This window comes from Crocodylus siamensis, chromosome 4, assembly GCF_052110815.1.
Source record: "Crocodylus siamensis isolate JL-2025a chromosome 4, ASM5211081v1, whole genome shotgun sequence".
In the NCBI taxonomy this organism is placed as follows: Eukaryota; Metazoa; Chordata; order Crocodylia; family Crocodylidae; genus Crocodylus; species Crocodylus siamensis.
This window is the reverse complement of record NC_143398.1, coordinates 27,242,391-27,263,560: the sequence shown is the minus strand read 5'-3', so window position 1 is coordinate 27,263,560 and position 21,170 is coordinate 27,242,391. Positions and strand designations below refer to the sequence as shown.

At 39.5% G+C, this 21,170-nt stretch overlaps 1 protein-coding gene across 1 annotated transcript in view; it reads left to right on the top strand.

Annotated features, from left to right (window-relative positions):
* LRRK2 (leucine rich repeat kinase 2) overlaps positions 1-21,170 on the top strand; it is a 109,733-nt gene that overhangs the window by 28,591 nt on the left and 59,972 nt on the right. The window contains exons 10-25 of the mRNA XM_090042051.1: positions 4-83; positions 1,605-1,711; positions 2,925-3,054; positions 4,601-4,725; positions 6,367-6,500; positions 7,707-7,851; positions 7,970-8,109; positions 9,498-9,626; positions 9,723-9,893; positions 13,157-13,415; positions 13,681-13,869; positions 15,403-15,521; positions 16,064-16,133; positions 16,614-16,834; positions 17,401-17,651; positions 19,976-20,124. Coding sequence (XP_089898177.1) covers positions 4-83; positions 1,605-1,711; positions 2,925-3,054; positions 4,601-4,725; positions 6,367-6,500; positions 7,707-7,851; positions 7,970-8,109; positions 9,498-9,626; positions 9,723-9,893; positions 13,157-13,415; positions 13,681-13,869; positions 15,403-15,521; positions 16,064-16,133; positions 16,614-16,834; positions 17,401-17,651; positions 19,976-20,124 — 2,419 coding nt within the window. The remainder of the gene's footprint in view (positions 1-3; positions 84-1,604; positions 1,712-2,924; positions 3,055-4,600; positions 4,726-6,366; positions 6,501-7,706; positions 7,852-7,969; positions 8,110-9,497; positions 9,627-9,722; positions 9,894-13,156; positions 13,416-13,680; positions 13,870-15,402; positions 15,522-16,063; positions 16,134-16,613; positions 16,835-17,400; positions 17,652-19,975; positions 20,125-21,170) is intronic.

Sequence of the window (21,170 nt, the reverse complement as noted above, 5' to 3'; positions counted from 1 at the left end):
CAGGAGGCTGCATGTTGGGCTTTGAATAATCTGTTTATGTATCAGTGTAAACTTCATGAAAAGATTGGAGATGAAGATAAACAGTGAGTATTCCTTACTTGAACTACACATTTGGGAGTGCAGAAAGGTTTAAAAGCTCAGTTTTAGGTCATTTTGGCATCCCCAGATTAACTTTATTTCATTTTCCATTACAGTTTTTAGTTTGTGAAACAAGACATGGCCTTGTTGCTATTTCCAGTGGCAACAGCATCATGCTAAAATGAAGGATTCAGGAAGAGCTTGAACTCCCTGGTATCTAGGGAAGAACAATGAGGATAGATTAAATGGAAAGCTGTAATAGGGAGAGTACTACTAGAGTCAGAGAAGGAATCAAGATATCATGGATATATAGTAGATGAATCTGAACCACCAGAGATGCACGTTAGAGAGGGATGCAGTGAAGCACAGCATACCTGCTCTGCTCGCAACACACCCAGGAATGATACAGCAACAGTTCAGTCTCGCATGTGCTTATTAGAACATGCTCAGCATGTGCCCAGCCTGCTTTACTGCAGCACCGTTTAGTACAGTTTTTTGACAGAATAGATATGTTAAGAAGGACTCTATCCTATGTCCTTCTTAAAGTTTCTACGATACCCTAATTTTAAATAGATTATACTGTATTTCCTAATGGCTTTCTGCTCACCTAGGCAAAAATCCCTCTGATTTCAATGGGTTTAAGTTTAGATTAATATGTATGCTGTGCAATGGGCTTTCTCTTCACCTCTCAGTGTAGAAAAAACATTAGTAACTTGGTACTGAATTTTACAAATAAAAATTTACTCGGTGAAATCATTAGGAAACTATATTATAACTAGCAAATTGCCTGTCAAGAATGACAGGGGAAGGGGGGCTGACTGGGACCCAGTGCGGGTTCGACCCTGTTCCACCCCTTTTCCCCCTGCTTCAGGTCTGACCCTGCCCTTCCTCTGATCCACCCACCTCCACCCCCCCCCCCAGTTTGGTTCCAACCCCACTATCCCCCTCCCCCCATGGTTTGGGTCTGACCATGCCCCCCACTCCAGGTTCGGTTCCAACCCTACCTCCTCTGCCCCCCGCACTTTGGTTCCAGCCCCACCCCCCATCCTGGTTCAGGTTTGACTCCACTCCTCCTGGTGCAGGTCTGTCCCCTCCCCCTCCTGGTTAGGGTCTGACCCCAGCCCCCCTCTCCCCCCCGGTTTGGGTCTGACCCTGCTCCCTCCTCCCCCACTTCAGGTTCATCCCCACTACAATGGAAGGGCTCCTGCTTTTCCTCAGCTAGCCCTGCCGCTTTTTAAGTCCTCTACCCAATTTTTTTTTTTTTCCCCTCTGTGGAGGTGGGGCAGAGGGAGCCGCCACACTAGAGGCTGCAGGAGGAGGCAGGGCCGACAGAGGGGCTCCCATTTTAACTAGGCTAGTCCCGCCCCTGGCCACCCAGCCCATGCAGCAATTTGGTGCATGCGCAGTTGTGTAAAAGCGTTAGGGACAGACAGACACACAGACAGACAAACAGACTAAGCCTTTTATTATATTAGAATTTTAAGGTAATCATTGTAATATTCAGTGATTTATTTCTCTTGTGAAAGGTACCCAGCACACAGAGAAGTGATGCTAGCTATGGTGATTCATTCTGCATCAAAAGAAGTGTTTCAGGCAGCTGCTAATACTTTGGCAACTTTATCCAAACAAAATGGTAAGGGACTATGTTCACCTTCACTTTGAGCCTTCAGTAGTGCATTATAACTGTAATATTTTGGGATATTAGGAGTGTATTGTCATGTAATACTGTCACCTCTTTGGGTTGGGGAATACTTTTCTCTGTTTTTGAAATTATACAATTGTATATAGTAGGAAGTGTATTTCTTATTCTGATTAATCTGCTTTTAGCTACTGTTGATGGGAGAGTTTTTTGGAATGATGAACCGTTAGTTTATTTTAGCCAGCAAATACCAATTTTTAGAGAGTGAGGTAGACAGAGAAGAAAAGGTATCTTTCCATGTTTAATTTCCTCAGTCCCTGACCAAGTTTCAGTTTCATCAAGACAGAAGTCATCTGAGCTATGATTATGGCTTTAATACTACAGCCACTTACATGCTTGCTTAACTTTCAGATGTGATCAGGCCTTTTGACCTCAGTGGATCTACTCGCATACTGAAAGTTAGAAGTGCATGTGAGTTTTCAGAATCATGGCTATAGTTTAGATCAGGGTAGTCCATCTTCCAAGTACCTGAGGGCCATATTCCCCACAGGCCTTGCCAGTGGGGATCACTGCTCCTGTTCTCTCTCTCCTGCCCTCACACCATGCGCGTGGGTTTCCTGGCCCTACCTTCAGCTTCCCAGCCCCAGAAAGCTAAAGAAACTGAGTTATAAGCTCTGAACTCTGTAATATACAGGAAGAGCACACACCAACTGCAGATGCTTCCTCAGCCTGACGAAGGGTATTTGTAACGGAAAGCTTGCAAAGAAGAATTTTTCCAGTTATTTCAGTTGATCTAATAAAAGATATCAGATTTACCCAAAGAACCTTGTCTGCCTATGTCCTTAGACCAACATGGCTACAACCTATACCCCTGAACTCCATAATAATAACTTGACATACGTAGAAATAGGGAACATGTTTGCACTTATTAGGTACTTAAACAATTATAAAATGTATAATTGTGCAAACACAAGTCTACTTCAGTCCCAAGTCCCAGTCTAGTATGTGACTGTGTATATGGAAGATATTTGAAAATAGAGCATTGGTTCTGCAAAACCTTGCACAGCTTTTGAACTTTTTTCAGAAATATGAGTTGTCTTATTAAAAATTAACCAAAATAAAAGACATGCATCAAACATTTTCAGGATCATAACCTAAATTATTATATACAGGTTTGCTTATGCACTATTTGTAATTTGTTTTGTAGTTAGTATTAGGAAGGTTCTTTTGGCAAAAGGAGTACACATGAATGTTTTGAACATAATGAAGAAACATTCGCACGTCCCTGAAGTTGCTGAGAGTGCCTGCAAAATGCTGAATCATGTTTTTGAAGGAAGGTAATATATTTTTATAGTCCTGTGATCTCTTCCAAGACTGAATAATGTGGAAATCCAGTATTATAATTGTTTTAAATGTATAAAAATTGACAGCTAGAGTAAAATTTACTCCAGGCCCAAGGTCTAGTCTGTGTCCAAGCCTCATGATCAAATGTACAGATGAGTAGCTACAGAAACAACTCATGAGAGTATCTGAATCTCCTGAATAGCAAAATCAGAATGGACCTTCTGGCCTGCCCTTAAACTACAGTAAATTCCATTTATTGTTGGGTAAATATTGAAATCTTTTTCTACAAATAACCATTTCATTTGTTAAAATAACTTTGATTGTGTTCCTATTTTTTATATTTAATTTTTGTGAATATTCTAATGCACAAATTTATTGTCCAGTATGTTGCCTAAAATGGAAATATTAGCAGGAAACAAACATAAAACTCATAAACATAAGTATTCACAGTAGGAACTTGATTCTAAGTTTGTATCTATAAGTTAAGGAACAACAATATTGTATGGGACTTCTGTACCAAGGTCTTCATGGATAAGAATGATTCAAAGAAATTTTGTAGCAAATAATTTGGAGTACCAAAAAAAGGGGCCTGATCTGCCTCTGCAGGAGGGAGGGTTGGGGGTTAGCCCAACCCCCATCTGGCAGCATGGGAAAGAGCGTGGCCTGCCCCAATCCTGCTGTGTTGGGTTAAGGGGCATGGCCTGGCCCTAATCAAGCCAACAGGGTTTGGGAATTTGGCAGTCTGGTAGGGGTGACAGTATTAATTGCCACTACTTCCTGTCCCCAATTTCCTGATGCCTGTGGGCTGAATGCCATGACTTCATGGGCCAGATTTATCCTGCAGGCCAGGGATTGAGCATCCTTGTTTTAAAGTAAACATTGCTACTGAAGAGAGAAAGAGGAATAAATGAATTAATGAAGTGAATTGCAAGTTGTCAAGGACAGCAGCCCTGATGTGTTTAACAGCTAATTTTGCCATATTTAAAATAACAAGAAATACTTTCAAACAAATAAAGAAAATGTCCTTGAAAGTTAATTAGAGGCTCTGCTACCAATTGCTAATACCAAGCTAGAATTTTTTTTGTCTTAAAATATAATGCAAATATATTAGATTGTATTTGTAATCTGTCCATTCATTGACAACATATATAAATTATGAGGAAATGGAAGTTAACGAGAACATGTATCCTTTCATGTATCTTGACCAGAGTCTAAACTGGTACATGTGAAATGTTCAGTTCAGTCCCCAAGAATAAAATAACCTACCACATGTATATTACTATCCTGAGCTACGTTAAAAACTTATTTCTGATTGTTCTGGGACAGAAATAGTTTCATGCTGCATTATAAAATAAGTTTAAAAGCATGAAAACAGTAGATGTGCTAAATGGAAGGAAACTCTAGAGGAAGTTGTTTACTGTGAGACTGAGATTTACAGTATACGAAACTCCTACTACTTAATGCTGTTTAACAGAATAAACAAGCATACAATTTAGAAAGACATTTTTATTAGTTTTATAAATTATTATTTTTTCGCAGTTTCTTCCATCTGGATGTAATGACAGTTACTGCCTCAGAAGTTGTAAAAGCTATGAGGAAACATGAAAAGTTGCCATCTGTTCAGCTGGAGGCATTTCGAGTCCTTTTACATTTTATGGTCACTGGTAAGTCATCAAAGGAAAGCAGTTGACATAAGATTATTATACATCAAATGGGAGAAGGAAGAAGGCAATTTTTCATTGTTTCTTATTTCACTGCGAAACCTTCAGGTTGGACTTTTTCAGTGATTTTTATTTAGGTCTTAACACTGAAAGAACTTTTGTGACTGAAAGGTTAGGAACAGAGGAAAAGGTAGAAAAAAAACTTGAAAGGCATTCACCATCTCAGGTCCTAGTCATCACTGCTGAAACACTCCTGACTGTTCATCAACAATGATGAATTCAAGCCATTGCTGCTTACCATGCCATTACTGATGGACTCAAGAAGTATGGATCCATTGCCATCATTTTGTACCTTAACCATAAATGACAATAGGTAGTAGTAATGAACTTTCTGTCAAAATGGATTTACAAATATTGCTTTAGTACAGAGTCAAATAGAATATCATCACTAGCTTGTCTACTGACACCAAGAAGTTGGGGGAACAATTTCAAGTTTTGAACTATATCAGCTCTTGCCACCAGCAAACAAACAGGCAAGCTGGATGATTAGGAAGTTCTTGTGAAGACATTTCTTAAAGGCAATCTGCCAATACAAAATGTGTGTTCTCTTTTGTTCTTTGAGATCAGAAAAAGAAGGGTTGGACAAGGTTAGTAAAAGTTTTGAAAGTGTTTCCTGTTTGTCACCTTATTTTTAGTCTGTTTTTTTTGATTTTGCTGGTAATCTCTTTAGAGTAGAGTAGCAGCTTTTTAATCTTAATGGAAGATAAATTCCAGACAGCTTTCTGCAAGTGTTTACATGTCATTTTAGTTAAATATCAACAAAAACATACTTTTAAACAGTTTGATTAAAATGCAGGTTATTTGTATTAACTCAGATTTCAGTTTCTTTTCACTTGTGGTATAGTGTTCTTATTTCTCTATTCAATAAACAGGATATTTAATATGTGAAGTATTTACTATAGGAAGAGAAGCAAAAGAGAACTTCTTTTGCTAAAATGCTGGGAGTGTTTGTATAGCATAGTGAAGTAATAACACACATTTTTTTCATTTGCATATAATCATAGTTGGAATTTGAAGCATAACATGTGAAGAAAAGGCCTTTTATAAGACAAAATAATCAGTAGAAACTTGAATACAGAAGGGTCCTTGAAACAATCTCAAAGTACTTTCTGTAGTGCTACTTGGTCATGAGTGCTGAAATCTCCGTAATATATGTACTCTTTTATGTGTACTTGCCTTCTGCTGATGTTGTCTATGGGTATGATTTGGTTTCTGATGTGCTGCTAGGAAGAAAAGGATTTATTTCTAGTCTTTTCCTTTCAAAAATATCCAAAAGAAGGAGGCATTTTGAATTGGGTAGTAGGTCTACTGAAGAACATAGAGCTCAAATAAATAATTTCTTGCAGTGTATCACAACCAAAATTCATTGCCATACTAATTAATTCACAGCAAGTGGCAACGTGGCAAAACTGTGAGTGCTAACACTAGGTTCTTAGTCCAGTGTAAATGTGGAGTAACTCAAGTCAGTATTGTTAAATGGGTGTGAACACAAAAACAGAATTAAGCATTATGAGTTATTTGTAAATAACTGCAGAAGTTTAATTAAACTTGTTTTCCTGAAAAGCATTTTCCTTTGTGTTATAGGTACAGTGCAAGAACATCCAAACACTCCCTTCAGAGCTGTGGGAGGTGCTGACCTGGATCTTACGTTAAAAGTAATTAAAAACCAGTGTTTGCTGGAAGGGACTCACACACTGGTGCTTGATGCTTTGAACAGGGTATGGTTAAAGTCTTCATCCTGTTTAAATTTGGTCTGTGCATTGTAGTTGCAGGTGTTGTTTATTGCTTTGAGTACAGTAAAGTGATTTTCTTACTGATTTCTTAAACAAGATGAAATAAATTAATTCTCATCTCTGTGTCCAGCTGCATTTTTTTCTTACTTTGCTGTGTTCTGAAATATGTCAAAAGGTTCATCTTTGCAGTTATTTTAAAAATAATTCAAAAGAAATCATTAGAGAATTCATGGTATTCTTTAGACACTTCTGTTGTATTTTTTTATGGAATGGATGATGTTTTATAAATTAAAGACCATCTTATCCAGGCCCTGTATAAGCTAAAATTTAAAGTAGCTTGAATAAATATCTAGCAGTAGTTCATTAATGTGATTTACTAGAAAACAGATCTCTTGTTGCCAATGGAAACTTTTTTTGGCTCCCTCTTTCCCCCCACCCCCTTATCCTTGCTATTGGGAAGGGTAGGCTCATTATAATGCCTTAAAGGGAAACTTTGAGAATAAGAGGCCTGCAAGCTTATTCTACCTGAGTAGGGAGAAAACAAAATAGTTGGCTCCTTACTGCAGTAAAATAGCAGTTCTGATAAAGATGCTAAATCTTGTAGCACATCAGTAAAATGTCAAATCTGATAGCCACAGAATTTATCAGATCCACAGGGCTTTGAAACACCTGAAGTTCCCTCCCATAATATAGTCTTTAGACTAAAAATGGAAAAAAAGGAAATGGAGAAGACCAGTCATCAATTGGTCACATAGCTGAAAAAGAGATGTTTTAATAGCTTATGTGTATACTAGGCCTTGCCCAAAGTATTTTGACAGTCTTACGAGTTTATCTGCTTGTTTCACATTTTGCAGAATTCTTTATTTATACTTTTTAATTTCTTAAATAACAGGTCTGCTTTAGGGTGTTTTTTATTTTCTTATGCTAGCTGAATAGCTTCTGAGCAAACTTCCTCAAAAAAGCACGCTTGTGAAAAAAATTCAAGCATGGAAAATTTCAGCTTAAAAGGTGAAAATTTTAAAAAAGGGAGTTATAATAGAGAGGTTTGAATATTTAATTGCAGTAATTACTGTCAGATCAGCTATAATTTCACAGCTGTTGGAAACAGGAATCATAAGCAACTCTCCTTATACCATTGAATATCAGAGAAAAGACTGTGATCACCTTATTTTCTATTAATTTCTCTTTTAGTTTATTGGGAATCCTGCTATTCAGAGATGTGGACTAAAAATACTTTCATCTGTAGCAGAATGCTCTGGTGCATTAGAAATTTTATCCCAGCAAGGTGCTACAGATACTATACTTCACACACTACAGATGTATCCAGATGATCAAGGTATATAGATCTTTTTTACTTATGCAGGTTAAGATTCAGGGTTAAATCTGCAGCATATTTGTGTACTACATATTTGTCTTTCTGAGGATCAATAATTAACTATCAATCTTTTTTCTAGAAATACAGTGTTTGGGTTTGAGTCTTCTAGGATCTTTGATTACAAGAAAGAGTTTGTGTATCGCTACTATGCACGTGCTGGCAACAGTTCTGGTTTCTACTTTACGGAGGTTTAATGAAGTCACTGAAATACAGATGCACGTATGTGGTATCTATTACTGCAAAGATAAGAATGAATGAAAGAAGTGTGTATATGGGAACAGTTTTATTTTTTTTAAGTCACCTGAATTGTAGATCTTTATTTGAAATACCTGTTTTTTTTATTTTATTATGATAGCTAGGTAGCGAAGCAGACAAACTCTTAGCAGTATATTGAGGTTGTTATAGTGATGCATGTTTCAGTGATGCAGGTTGTTATAGTAAAGGCATGAATTCAGTCCAGAACTATGCAACTACAAGTTTTAATGTTGGTCTAAATCTGTGCCATCTGCAAAACAGAGTAAAAATCCCTTGATAACAATCTATCAGTCAGCCTTCTGATCTGTTACCATTTTATAAAGTGCCCATCATTGTGGTACCTGAGTGTGTTTTATCAAAGTAAACATGAAAACATCTGTTTTCATGCCCTACCAGCTGCAAAAAGTTTACAGTTATTGTATAGATGCTTTAACTATAAATGTAAATAGTTGTCTGAGAGAAGGCTATTGTGAGAATGATGTATTGAGAAGGTAGGGTGGGTTTCACATATGGTTTTGAACACAGTGACGACAGTACTCTTTATTCTATCTGGCAGTGAGTTTTGTAGCTCCTATGGAAGTGTTGGTGTAGTGTTGGAGTTGGTGTGGCTCACATGAAAGTTCTGCCTCTTGCAGATGTGAGGCTTTCCCTGTTTGTCATCCCCTAAATATTTCTAGTAAAGCAAAATTATCGTGTCAGGTCACTTTTTTGTGAGAGTTCCAGTACTTTAGTTTCAGCCCACACTGGAAATATCACAAGTATGACCTCTCCCTCACAAACTCCCTTTTTTCATTTCAAGCTTAGTTTAATGACTGGCATAGAGACACATGATTCACTCTCAGTGAGTTTGAGACAAATGTTCTTATATTTAGTCTGTGTCATCCATCTCTGGCTTATTGCATGAGATTTTACTTTTGCAATCTGCAGGGTTTTTTCTCATTGTTTTTTAAATTCACTCTCAGTATTTTTAACAAACTGATTTTTTAACATCATAGTGCAACCATGCTAAGACAGGGCATTGTCCCCTTCACTCCTTTGCTTTGTGTGGCAAGTGTTCTTTGCAAATTAATAGGAGGCAGCTGGCAGTTTCTGAACATTGGAATATTATTTTGTGTGACCCTTGCGCAGTGTATACAGAAAGAAAGGGAGAGGTTTTGTGACTTCCTTCTCCTATGTGTTCATGCCAGAGCCAGAAATGATTTGGCTGTATGCCACCATGCACAATATGACTCTGAGACTGCATGTATAGCTCTGTTCATGCTGCGAATTGAATATTTTACTGATGGGATTTGTCTGTTTTGTCTAACTTTAATTTCTTTGTTGCCATTCACATCATTTTACTATCTTTGTAGGGTTTTCGCACAGTCTTGACAATACTTGACTTGTCACCTTGTTTTGCTAAGCTACTGATACATGAATCATTTGACACAGTAATTTTCTATCAGATGTCCATGTTTTTCACTGAACAGAGAAATCAACAGGTATCTTCTCTCTATTGTTTACAAGTCCATGTCCACTTATTCTAAACCATTCTGACGTGTGCTACCCTAATTTCTATTATTTTTCTCCCTATTTAGTGTCAAAGCCTGTGTTGTAAATGCTTTGCCAAAATAGCTGACAATGATGATATTAAAAACGTGATGCTGGAGAAAGCATGCACTGAGTGCAATAGCGTTATGGCCGAATGTTTGCTTTTACTGGGTGCTGATGCTAATAAGAAAACAAAGACAAGCTCTTTAATTTATCAGGTAAGCACATGAATATAGAAGGGATTGCACACTGTTGAAATGTGTTGCTGTTTGGATTCTAAATTGTACGTGGGTATGTGAGCCTGCTTCTAACTATGACAATTGTTTGCTGCAATCCAGCAATTCCGTGAACATCCCTTAATGAAAGCTGAGTTCTGTCACTCTGTGGCTTTGGGCAAAGATCACTGAAATGAACAAAAAGACAACCATTGATTCCCTCGTTGGGAAGAATTTCAGTACCTAAGGGGCTTGGGTGCCATTGTCACATACACCTTCCAGAACTCCAGACTGATAGAAATCCCATCACATCTTTTACCATTTCTTCCTTTATACTGTTTTTTCTTTATTTGACTGATAACTACAGTACATTTAATAATAATTTCCTAACACTGAATATAAAACATGCATATCTTGTTATTCACAACTATTTTTTGGCAAATATTTTCACATACTGTTTTGCAGTGATTCATACATTGAAGCATCAGGGGAAATATTTCATAAACCGAAGCAGAACAAAGACTTTTCTGTTTCTAAAATGTCTGCATGAGTGTGTGAATTACAAGAGCTTTTTTAAACTTGAAACTGGTTGAGTAAAAAAAGGCGATTGAGATATGTTTAATTTCAATAAGAATTTCAAAACACTGCGTGTACGGACTGTTTTTTGATGTATGATTGACTGAAACTCACTAACCCACTGCAGTCTCCACTGAACAGGACCAATATTTAGAAGGCATGAATTAATATTCAAACTGGAATTTATGGGCACATTGTCCCTGTGCACCAGGGAGTTCAGAGAGGAGTTATGCCTCTCAGTCAGTGCTCTCCCTAGATTAGTGCTCCTTTTCTCTAGGTTGTGCTTAAAGACATGGTGCAGCCCTACAGCCTAATCTACACCTGGTTGTTGTGATGGTTTAATTATTTTGATATGGGTTGTAACTGTCAGTATAATGGACATACTGATGCATTAACAGGAATTTTAAGAATTGTTTTGAATGTTCAAGCTAAATACCATTCACTGCAGTGACAGTGATAGGGAATGTGGAAGGAGTAAAGCTGACTAAAGCCTTTAAGGCTAAGTACAGACAAAAAACCTGAGGCTGAATCGGTTCAGTCCTCACAGGTTAGTTTAAACTGCGTAGATTGAACTGATAAGTAAGTGAATAGACATTCACTTTTGATTCTGGAAATGCAGCCACATGCCTGCAGTGGCCCATGCCACAAGTCAGGGGGTGCTAGAGCAGCTGGTGCAGACATCTTAGACCCAGGTTAGTCTACCCACCCTGCGAGTTGGGGCTTTGCAAGGGGGTGGGGAAGGGGTACAAACTAGGGCTGTGCAAAGCTTCAGTTGCCGATTCATTTCAGAGGAGATTCGGCCCAATTCGGGGGCCAAATCTCCACATCTGAATTGAATCGGGTAACCCATTAAAAGCTCCAAGTCGATTCAAAGCATCCAAATAGTTTCAGAAAAGATTCAGATTGGCCAGGGAGAGCTGGGCAGCTGCAGGTTCTCCCATGGTTCATCTAGCTGTGCCTGCCTCTCCCCAGGTGGGGGGAGTTGCAGGGGAAGCCCCCGTGGCTGCTCTACCCAGCCCCAGCCCCCCGGCACTTTGAAGGGGAAAAAAAAAGAAAAGAAAAAAAACCCCCATACTCAATGTTTGCAGCAGTCCCCTGGAGCCCAGCAACGCTCAGCCCCAGTGGCCCCAGCTCCGAGACAGTATGCGGCGCCCTGCCGAGTTGTGCTGCACCCATGCCATGGGGCAGCTGCCGTGCAGGTGCCAAATGATGTGGCGGGGGCGATTCCTGCTGCCCTGCACTGCACAGGGGGCTCTGCCACGAGCACTCGGAGGCCCTGATGGCCACTGCTGCAGCCAGTGAGTGCAAGGCTTTTTTTAAGTGCCAGGAGGCTGGGGCTGGGCAGGGTAGACATCGGGGCTTCCCCTGTTGCTCTCCCTGGCCAATCCAAGTGATGAATCTTTCCAAATGAGCACCGAAACTTTCAAAGCCAATTCAGCTGAATCGAACGGGGATGGTGATTTGATTCAGTGAATTGAATCATTGTCCTCCGAATTGGCTAAATCCAAATCTGAATCGAATACTTCCCTATTTGCACAGGCGTAGTACAAACCATCCTGGGATGCTGCGGGACTGTGAGTTAACTTGAATCTGTAGCAGTTCTGGGACAAGTTCAATAAGCCTATTTAACCTAAACCTAAGTCTGATACTGCATCCATCCAGGTTTATCTTAAACTGGTTTTGGCCATTTTGAAAGTGGTTTATGTGCACTGAATTTCTGTTGTGTTACACACTTGAACTGGTTTCTGATCAGTTTATGTAATTTTTTTGTCCCTAGCCTAAGTGCCATATGCCAGGCTGTTTTCATTGGTATAAATCAGAGGTGTCAGACATATGGCCCCCAGGCTGGATCTGGTCTACAGAGTCCAGTCATCTGGCCCACAGACTTTTGCCCCAACTGTGGCTGTGATGGCAGCCAAGTATCTGGGTGAGAATTGCAGTGCTGGGGCCCTAGCAACACTGTGGGAACATACCCAGCACTGCATCTTGTTCCCACAGCTGCAGCCAGGCACCCACAATACTGAGCTTGTTCTTGTGGTGCTACTCCGGATCTAGCACTCTGACTCTCGCTCACTTGGCTGGCAAGCACCTGGGAGACAGCATCAGTACTGGAGCCCTGGCAACACTGTAAGAAATAACCTGGCAATGTGGCTTGTTCCTACAGCAACAGCCAAGCCCCCAGTATGCTAGACTTCTCCAGCTGGGTTCCCAACCAGCTGGAGCAGGTGCCACATGCTGTGCCCATCCCAGACTGGCCACATACAGCATCACAGATGATTTAGTCCCCAACAAGCCAGAAGCGCTGCGTGCATAGGATCCAGCATGTAGGGGGAGGGTGTCCATGGGCCCATCCAGCCTGAGGGGCTGGCTATGCATCATTTATCTGGCCCGTGGGACTAGGTAAATTTAAAACGCTTGCTATAAACCACCATTTATATGAATCACGGCAGAAAATTTAAATTACAGATGTCAGAGAGTTGTTTTAAATTTTGGAGGTCTGTCATCATACTTCTAGGTAAAAGCCATCCAGGAGCCTTCAGTAATGGAAATTGGCATTCATATTTCTTAAGCAGGTTTAGAAATCTCCATTGTGGTGTTTAGGAAATTATTTTATGGTTCATGAGGGGATACCAGGCCAAGAGGTCGCATGAAGTAAAAAACTGCTTCATATGTGCTTTTTTTGATAATAGGTTTGTGAGAGAGGAAGCAATTCTAAATTGGTTGAGCTCTTACTCAATAGTGGTGCTCGAGAGCAAGATGTCCGGAGTGCTTTGACAATCAGCATAAAAAAAGGCGATAGCCAGATCATCAGCTTGCTCTTAAGGAAGCTTAGCCTGGATATAGCGAATAGCAGTATCTGTCTTGGAGGATATGGCATTGGGAAAATTGAGCCTTCCTGGCTGATTCCTTTGTTCCCAGATAAACCTGCTCCTTTAAGAAAACAAACAAGTAAGTGTTCGTAAAATTTGTAATAACTGTCAAAATTCTAACAGTGCCTAAGCGTATTATAAAAACTTCCAGAAAGATATTTAAAATTGAAGCACAGGTAATTTGGGATCAGATATTTAGCCCTTGTAAATCTGTATACCTTCCATTGTTTCTAGGGTGCTCCCTAATCTTTAAAAATTAAAAAACAAAGCCTTTTTGGTAGTTTTAAATCTTGGTGAATCCACTGAAAAATGGGTTACCTGTTGGTTTTCTTTTACACTGTTAGATGCAGGTTCTGCATTGGCACGAATGGTACTCAGATACCAAATGAAGAGTTTTTCAGAGTACAGATCAAGATCCTGTTCTGATGTGACTTCCTGTGATGATCCACTGGATAAATCTTATGATTGGACCTTCCTTCCCGACCCGTTAGTGGACAATGTTTTTCGCTTGAGTGATGATCTTGATAGTGAAGGTACATTTACTCTAGCAACTTTGTCTTTCCTATGCAATGCTGATCTGCAGTATGGATTCAGATTCAAAAAAAGCTGTTTAATAACTGTTGGACTAATCAGTAAAAACAAACAAACCATTTTTTCCTTGCAATAAAATGCTTTTTATGTAAAACATTAGGATATGTATCTACAATTTTGTTTACGGTATATGTGGAAAATAGTTTTTGATAAATAAATATGCATATTCATTTCTACAGGTTCAGCAAAATAAAACTAAAGGTCTGTATTCACTTATCCACTCTCAAACCTATTATCAAAACTCAAACCTTGTGTGAATCCATGAGCTTTCACACAAGTCCAGGTGTCTATCTGATCTCTTGTGAAGAAAATGTACATTTTATGACTAGAACTCAAATTCTTTCCCAACAGCAAAAAAAATGTAATATTTGTAAATAGTTTTAAAACAACATTTCTGCATTTAATGGCAGTAGTATCTTAAAATTAGCTAGATGTTATTTAGTTTTGCTGTTTTTACGCAGCCTGGATTTTGAGCTGTTTGTTTGCTCATGGCACAGCTCCATGGCTCCGCCCAAGAAAAGTGGCGAGCCTGGGGCCCAATGCTTTCCTCCACGGCTGCAGTGCCTCCTGGGACTGCGCAAACCAGGTGCCTGCAGGCAGGTGCCGCCACTGCTGTGGAGGGAAGCGCCAGCCCTGCCACCTCTGCAGCTCAGGGACTGCTCTGCCTGCTGGCAGCTCGTCCTCCCTTCCCCACCGGAGAGGCAGGTAAGCCAGTGTGGTGTGTGCATGACATGGGGGTTTAATTAGCCCTAAATTGAAGTGGTGTTTTTTAAAGCCCACTGCTTTAGTTTAGGGCCCCCGTTTCATCTACACACGCCACATATTCCTTTACCAACAGCCAGGGGAGTAATGCCAATGCCACTTGTTTCTGCCACCAGCTGCCATCAGTTTTTATCACCAGCGGCAATCAAAGATGATAAATTCATTAGTGGGGGAAAAAGAGGAGGTGGAGGGAGCATGGTGGTGTTTAACAGAAGAAGAACATAAGAGGAGCCTACAAAAGAGGGCTAGAACTGCCAGAGGGAGGAGAGGGAATTGTAGATTGCCCAGCAGCAGCCATCACAGAGCAAGTGTTTCTAAGGAAATCTGAAGCCTCAAGTCTGAAATTCCCTTTAGGAGCCTATTTGCTGCCCCCATAGCTCAGATCTCCCTTGCTTTGGAAGATTAGGGGGAAATTTAAAAAAAAAGGTAAGTTATCACAGCTCTAAATTCATGAAAATTATATCATCATGAGTACAAAAATGCCATAGAAAACTGAAATGTGTGTCTGGTACTTGTTAACTGCATATAGTACCTATATTCTAGGGTATAGTAACATTTTCAACATACTGCACATTGAATTAGCTAATCCTGTTACTGTTAATTTGCCTGAAATGTACAGCTACAGTGTATATGTCTGTACCTCTGTTATGTGGTTGAAATAGGCTTACATTTTGACAGGTTGTCTTATTTTTTGTTTTCCTATTTTGCAATAGAGAGTGAAAGTTCATTTCATATGAAAAAGAAATCTAATTCCATTGCTGTTGCTGACCTGTACAGAGATACAGCCTTACAAAGATATTCTCCTACTTTGCGAAGACATTCTAACTCTGTGGTAAGCCAAGTTACTATCTACTATATAGCTATCTTAATCCATCATGTATGTAATCTGATGGAAAACTGTATTGGGAAATGACAGGTTATGACCATAAATGTTCTCCCTTCACTTTCACTATTTAGAAATATCTTATGAAAGTGATCCATGGCTGTACAGTGACTATACACATTCAGATTTCTGCGACTGATAAGATTTTATTTCAGGAAACTTTTATGAACAAATATAAATAAGCTATTTTGAGAATTGTTTAAACAAGTGCAGAAACAGATTTTTATTTTAGGCTGCCACATAAAAAGAATGTGTTAATTAATTTATATTTAAAATGTATTACTGTTTTAAATTTTGTGGTACTACAATTTAAGAAACACCAGCGGTAAATTTTCTGTTAGATTTCTAATGTAAAAAATTATCCACTTTTTTGTTGCAGCCTACATGATGTGCAAATCACTATAGAAAGAAAACTAACTGCATTCACATAGTTTTCAAGATATACAAATATTCACACCTGTCACTTTTAATTATATTCTGGAATTTTCCAGGGGCCTGGTTCAGACTATGAACCACACGTGAAGCAAAGGAGGAAACTACTCTCTTCAGAAGAATCTCTCAGTAAGCCACCGAAATTTTTGTCTAATAGGGTTATCATTTTTAACAGTGCTTGGAGATAGGTATAGTCTGTTGAAGGTTTTAGTTGCATTAAATGCTCTTTTACAAAGATTGCTCCGAATTTAACAAAATATACAAATACTGCATACACAGTGAACTACTTTCTTTTGGGCTTTGCAATGGATATTTGTAACTTTAAGTGGAATAACATAGGTTCATGCCTTAGAAGCATTTTTAAAAAACATGTTTATTCTGTAGCCAAAAAGTATCTCTCTCCTTCCTCTAAAGGTATTCATTGCTCCTCTTTAAACAGAAGTCCTGACTGGCTGCTGTTAAGTCAGTATCCACATAATAATTTGCTGTACTGGGTACAGAATTGGAACTCAAATTCTTTGAATCGTAATTAGAAAATTAAATTGCGCTTATTACATTTGTTGCATGTTTTCTCAGCAATGATGAATGTCTATCTTTTTGTTTTAATAGAAGGCATATCAAAACTCTCATCATCTGCAAGGCAATCAGATAGTCTTTCTTCACTGAGCTTGGAAAAAGAATACATTAAGTCACTAGACCTTTCATCAAATGAGCTGGAGAACATTGATGCTATCAGTCAGAATGGCTGCTTAACCAGTCATTTGGAACATCTTGAGAAACTAGAGTTGCACCAAAACACACTATCAAGCATTCCAGAACAACTGTGTGAAGTAATTCTTTGTCATTTTACGTAATGCAGGGCAATATTACTTGAAATACTCTATTGTACTTTTAAAATTAAAGATTTAATTTAAATAATCTCATATATATTCATATGTATGAGATTTGTACATATACAATAGGCATGCATAACTTACTGCATTTATTATTTTATATGAATCCCATAATCCCAGTAATCGAATGTCAGATTAACCGTTTACTTGTACAAACTTGCTCAGGGAGACTCCATGGGACATCTTTAGAGAGCCAATTTGGGAAGGATGTTACAGATAGTGTGCATGATTTCATTAAATAAATGGGAATGATAACAGATTCTTACATGCTAAAGCCATTTAGAATTGTACTAGTTAGATTTATTACAACATGCCTGCATATCATATTTTTTCTAATAAAACATAGCTAACCATATTACTATAATTACTATTTTCTGTCATTTTACGTGATAGAGAAAGAAAATAAACATGAATTAATTGACTAAAATATTAATTCAGTTTAAAGATTATAAATTATTGTTTCTGGATTGTAGTTTTAACAACAAATTCTCCTTTTCTTTCAGACTTTGAAATGTTTGACTTGCTTGGATCTACACAGTAACCGATTTACATCTTTTCCTACTTACTTACTGAAAATGAATTGTATTGCAAACCTCGATATCTCTCGAAATGACATTGGCCCTTTCATAACTTTGGACCCAAATATCAAATGCCCATCTCTAAAGCAGTTTAATTTATCATATAATCAGCTGTCATCCATTCCTGAATTTCTTGCAGATGTTTTAGAAAAACTGGAACAGCTAATAATGGAAGGGTGAGAATGGCACCAGTTAGTTTGATTCTTGCTAAACAAACATTCCAGGAAAGAATGGATGTATTTGTCATCTAAAACAGTGGTATCCAACCTTTTTGCCCTGCAGACAGGATGGGCAGTGCGTGGTCCATCTGCAGGCTGGATCCTGTTCACAGGCCAGGCATGAGGGGGCTGGAGCTGGCTCATGGGGGCGGGGGGAGGAACGTGGCCCAGCCTTTATCCAGTCATGCAGGTGTACTGGGGGGCCAACCTGGGCCCAGTCTGGCTGCATCGGGGGAGGGAGCATGGTCAGACCCTGATCCAGCCATGCAGGTGTAGAGGGAAACCAACTTGGGCCCAATCTGGCTGGGTGGAGTTTAGAAATTAGGCAGTGGGGGACAGGTGGCAGCATTAATTGCCACTGCTCCCCCACTGCCAAATTTCCCAACCTGCGGAGAGCTTTGTAGGCCGGATGCCATGGCTCCATGGGCTGAGGCTTGAGCAACCCAATCTAGACTATTAAGCGGTGTTGGATTTAAAGGATTTTCTAATCAGCAGCAAAATATGTTTTAGTGTGTAAATCAGCAGTTCCCAACCCTGGGTCACAACCAAAATGAGGGTTGCAGGGGCAATGCCGCACACAAAAGACTAGGCGTGTCAGGAGCTCTCCTGCCCCTGGGCTGCCGCCACCACCACCACACTCTGCTCCTAGCAGCGGGTCACAGAAGAAAAAGGTTGGGAACCACTGATCTAAATGTTTAATTGGTGACGGTTTCTGTTGGGATGACCACTTGCTACATTGTGATTTAGCATTAAGTAAGTAGTATTCTGGAGGGGGATGTTTCAAACAAATTAATAAATATATTGTAGTACTCGGTGGGTGTGTCTACACAAAATGTTTACTGCGCAGTAACTATCTCGGCATCTACGTGTGCACCCCTGTTAGGCCTGGAGTAAACTAATTTACTCCACAGCAGGTAAATTTCCTCTGCAGTGGGCACATCTATGTGAAATGCTACTGTGCAGTAGTTACTGTTCCATGCGTTGTCCATGAATAAACTGGGAACTTATTGCTCCAGAGTTAATTGCTCCCAGGAGCATGTTCAAATAATGTGTCCAGAAGCAATAAACTCCAGAGCAGTAAGCTCTGCAGTTTATTCATGCAACGTCATTTGGCATATAGACTCACTCAGTTCCTTTCTGCACTACGGTACATCACCAGGATTGTCTGATTTGTTTAGCTTTTGTTTCCAGTACAAGTTACTTTTTGCTGTTTTAGGAGGAAAGAGTCTGGCCAGCCATGAGCCCTGTTCGGATGGCTTCCAGCTGGTCTCCTTGGAGACCCCATAACAAGATCCTGGGGTCTCCATGGAGACCAGCTGGGAACCATGTAGGCAGGGCACTCCATCGGGCAGATGCGATCAGAGTGCCTTGCCCTCACAGCTCCTTGTTGGTCTCCATGGAGAGTTTGCCCCAAGATCCTGGGGTCTCCATGGAGACTGACTGGGAGCTGCGTTGACAGGGCACTCCACTGTGTGGATGCAGTCGCAACACCCTGCCCATGTAGCTCCTGGCCAGTCTCCATAGAGACCCCACCCCAAGATCTCGTAATCCTTGTGATATTGGCAATGCCAACCATTCCTTGAATTTTCAAATATTTCTAACTTCTAATATTCCTGAGGTGGTCTCATTTTATATTTCAGAGATAAATCTTTAAATGAGTACCCGGAGTAACAAGGAATAACGGTCATAAGTTGACAGAGAGTAGATTCAGGCTAGATATCAGGAAGTACTACTTCACAGTCAAGGCGGCTAGGATCTGGAACCACCTTCGAAGGGAAGTGGTGCTCACTCCTACCCTGGGGGTCTTTAAAAGGAGGCTAAATAGACACCTTGCCGGGGTTATTTGACCCTGGCATTCTTTCCTGCTCGTGGCAGGGGACCGGACTTGATTATCTGCTCAGGTCCCTTCCGACCCTACCAACTATGAAACTGTGAACTGTTCATGTATTTAACATCAAACACATGTTGTTACAAGGCTGAACCATAGTGAGTAATCAGAAAATAACACCTTAATGTGCATCCTGATGTTTGATTTATACGGTGAACCTAATGGTCTTCATACCAATCACTCTGGTATTCATATTGTCACATGTATTCATACAAATGACATACAAATGTGAATCCCAGTCTTTCAGGCCTTGAGCCAGGTTAGACTTGTGATACTATTTCACCTGCATAAGGGTAGTAGAATCAGGTTCATACTTTTAACTTTCCGTTTATTTAGCTTTTTCTATTAGTAGTTTTGTATAAAATCTTTTATTATTCATTTTACTTTTCCTTAGAAACAAAATTTCAAGTATATGTTCACCCATATGCCTGAAGGAACTGAAAGTTTTAAACATTTCTAAAAACAATATTTCATCCCTTGCTGAACATTTTATCAAGGACTGTACAAAACTGGAGATATTCAGTGCCAGAATGAATTTACTTGGTAAGTCTTCAAGGATTGCTAATAAAAAGGTAGAGTGAACTATAGATGCTACATAATACTGTCTAGATAAGAGTAAAGCAAAGAAGATCAGATAACATAAAGAAAGCTTGAAATATAGTGTGGTCTGATATAATGTACTAGCTCACTGGTGTCCAGGGATAAATGAGTGGTAGTTTTTCTGTTAAGAGAGGGAACCCAATTCTTTCCTCCCACTAATATAACTCCACGGATTTAAATTCATATCAGTTTGGTTTAGATGAGCCAGGCACAGAGTACCCACATAGCTTTATGCCAGTACTGTCTTCTGATAAGTAATACATATTGTGATTCAGTAGTTTAGCACATTTTATGTAGAAATTTAACTATGCATTTACTTATGAAAAGATACAATAAGTCAAACATCTGATGAATTTAAATTATTGGAAGAATTTCTTTCTTCACTATCGAAGATATAGAATTTTCTATTTAACACTTTCTTATGATCTAATTTCTTAGTGTGTCAGAAGATAGCCATTATGCCTACAGTAAACAGGCAGACCTAAATTTTGAAGTAGTCATATATTATTCATATAGATATATGTAGGCATATATGCAGGTATATCTATAGGTATCTATATAAAGATATGACTACTTCAAAATTCAGGCTTGCCTATTAACTATAGGTATAACAGCTATACAAATATAGAGCTATATATATATGTACATGATATATTATTATATTGATTATAGGAATGTATTGTGTAAGCAGCGCATCAGAAGGTAAATGAGGTTCTAACAAGGGGTCTGCTGTACTCAAGATAGTGGCCAGCCAATTTTGCAGAAAGATCCCAGGGCTGGCAGCCATTTTTGCAGGTGGAGCAAAGCGGGCCACCCCACGCCTCTGATTGGCCAAGGGGCATGGTGGCCCTGTCCCTCACCATTGATTGGTTGTGGGAGCTGCCCGTCATGTGGCCATGCCCCTCACCACCAATTGGTGGAGAGAGACAGAGCTGTATGACAGATATCCCTCTCAACCATAAGCAGTGAGGGGTGGGGGTAGCAGCCAT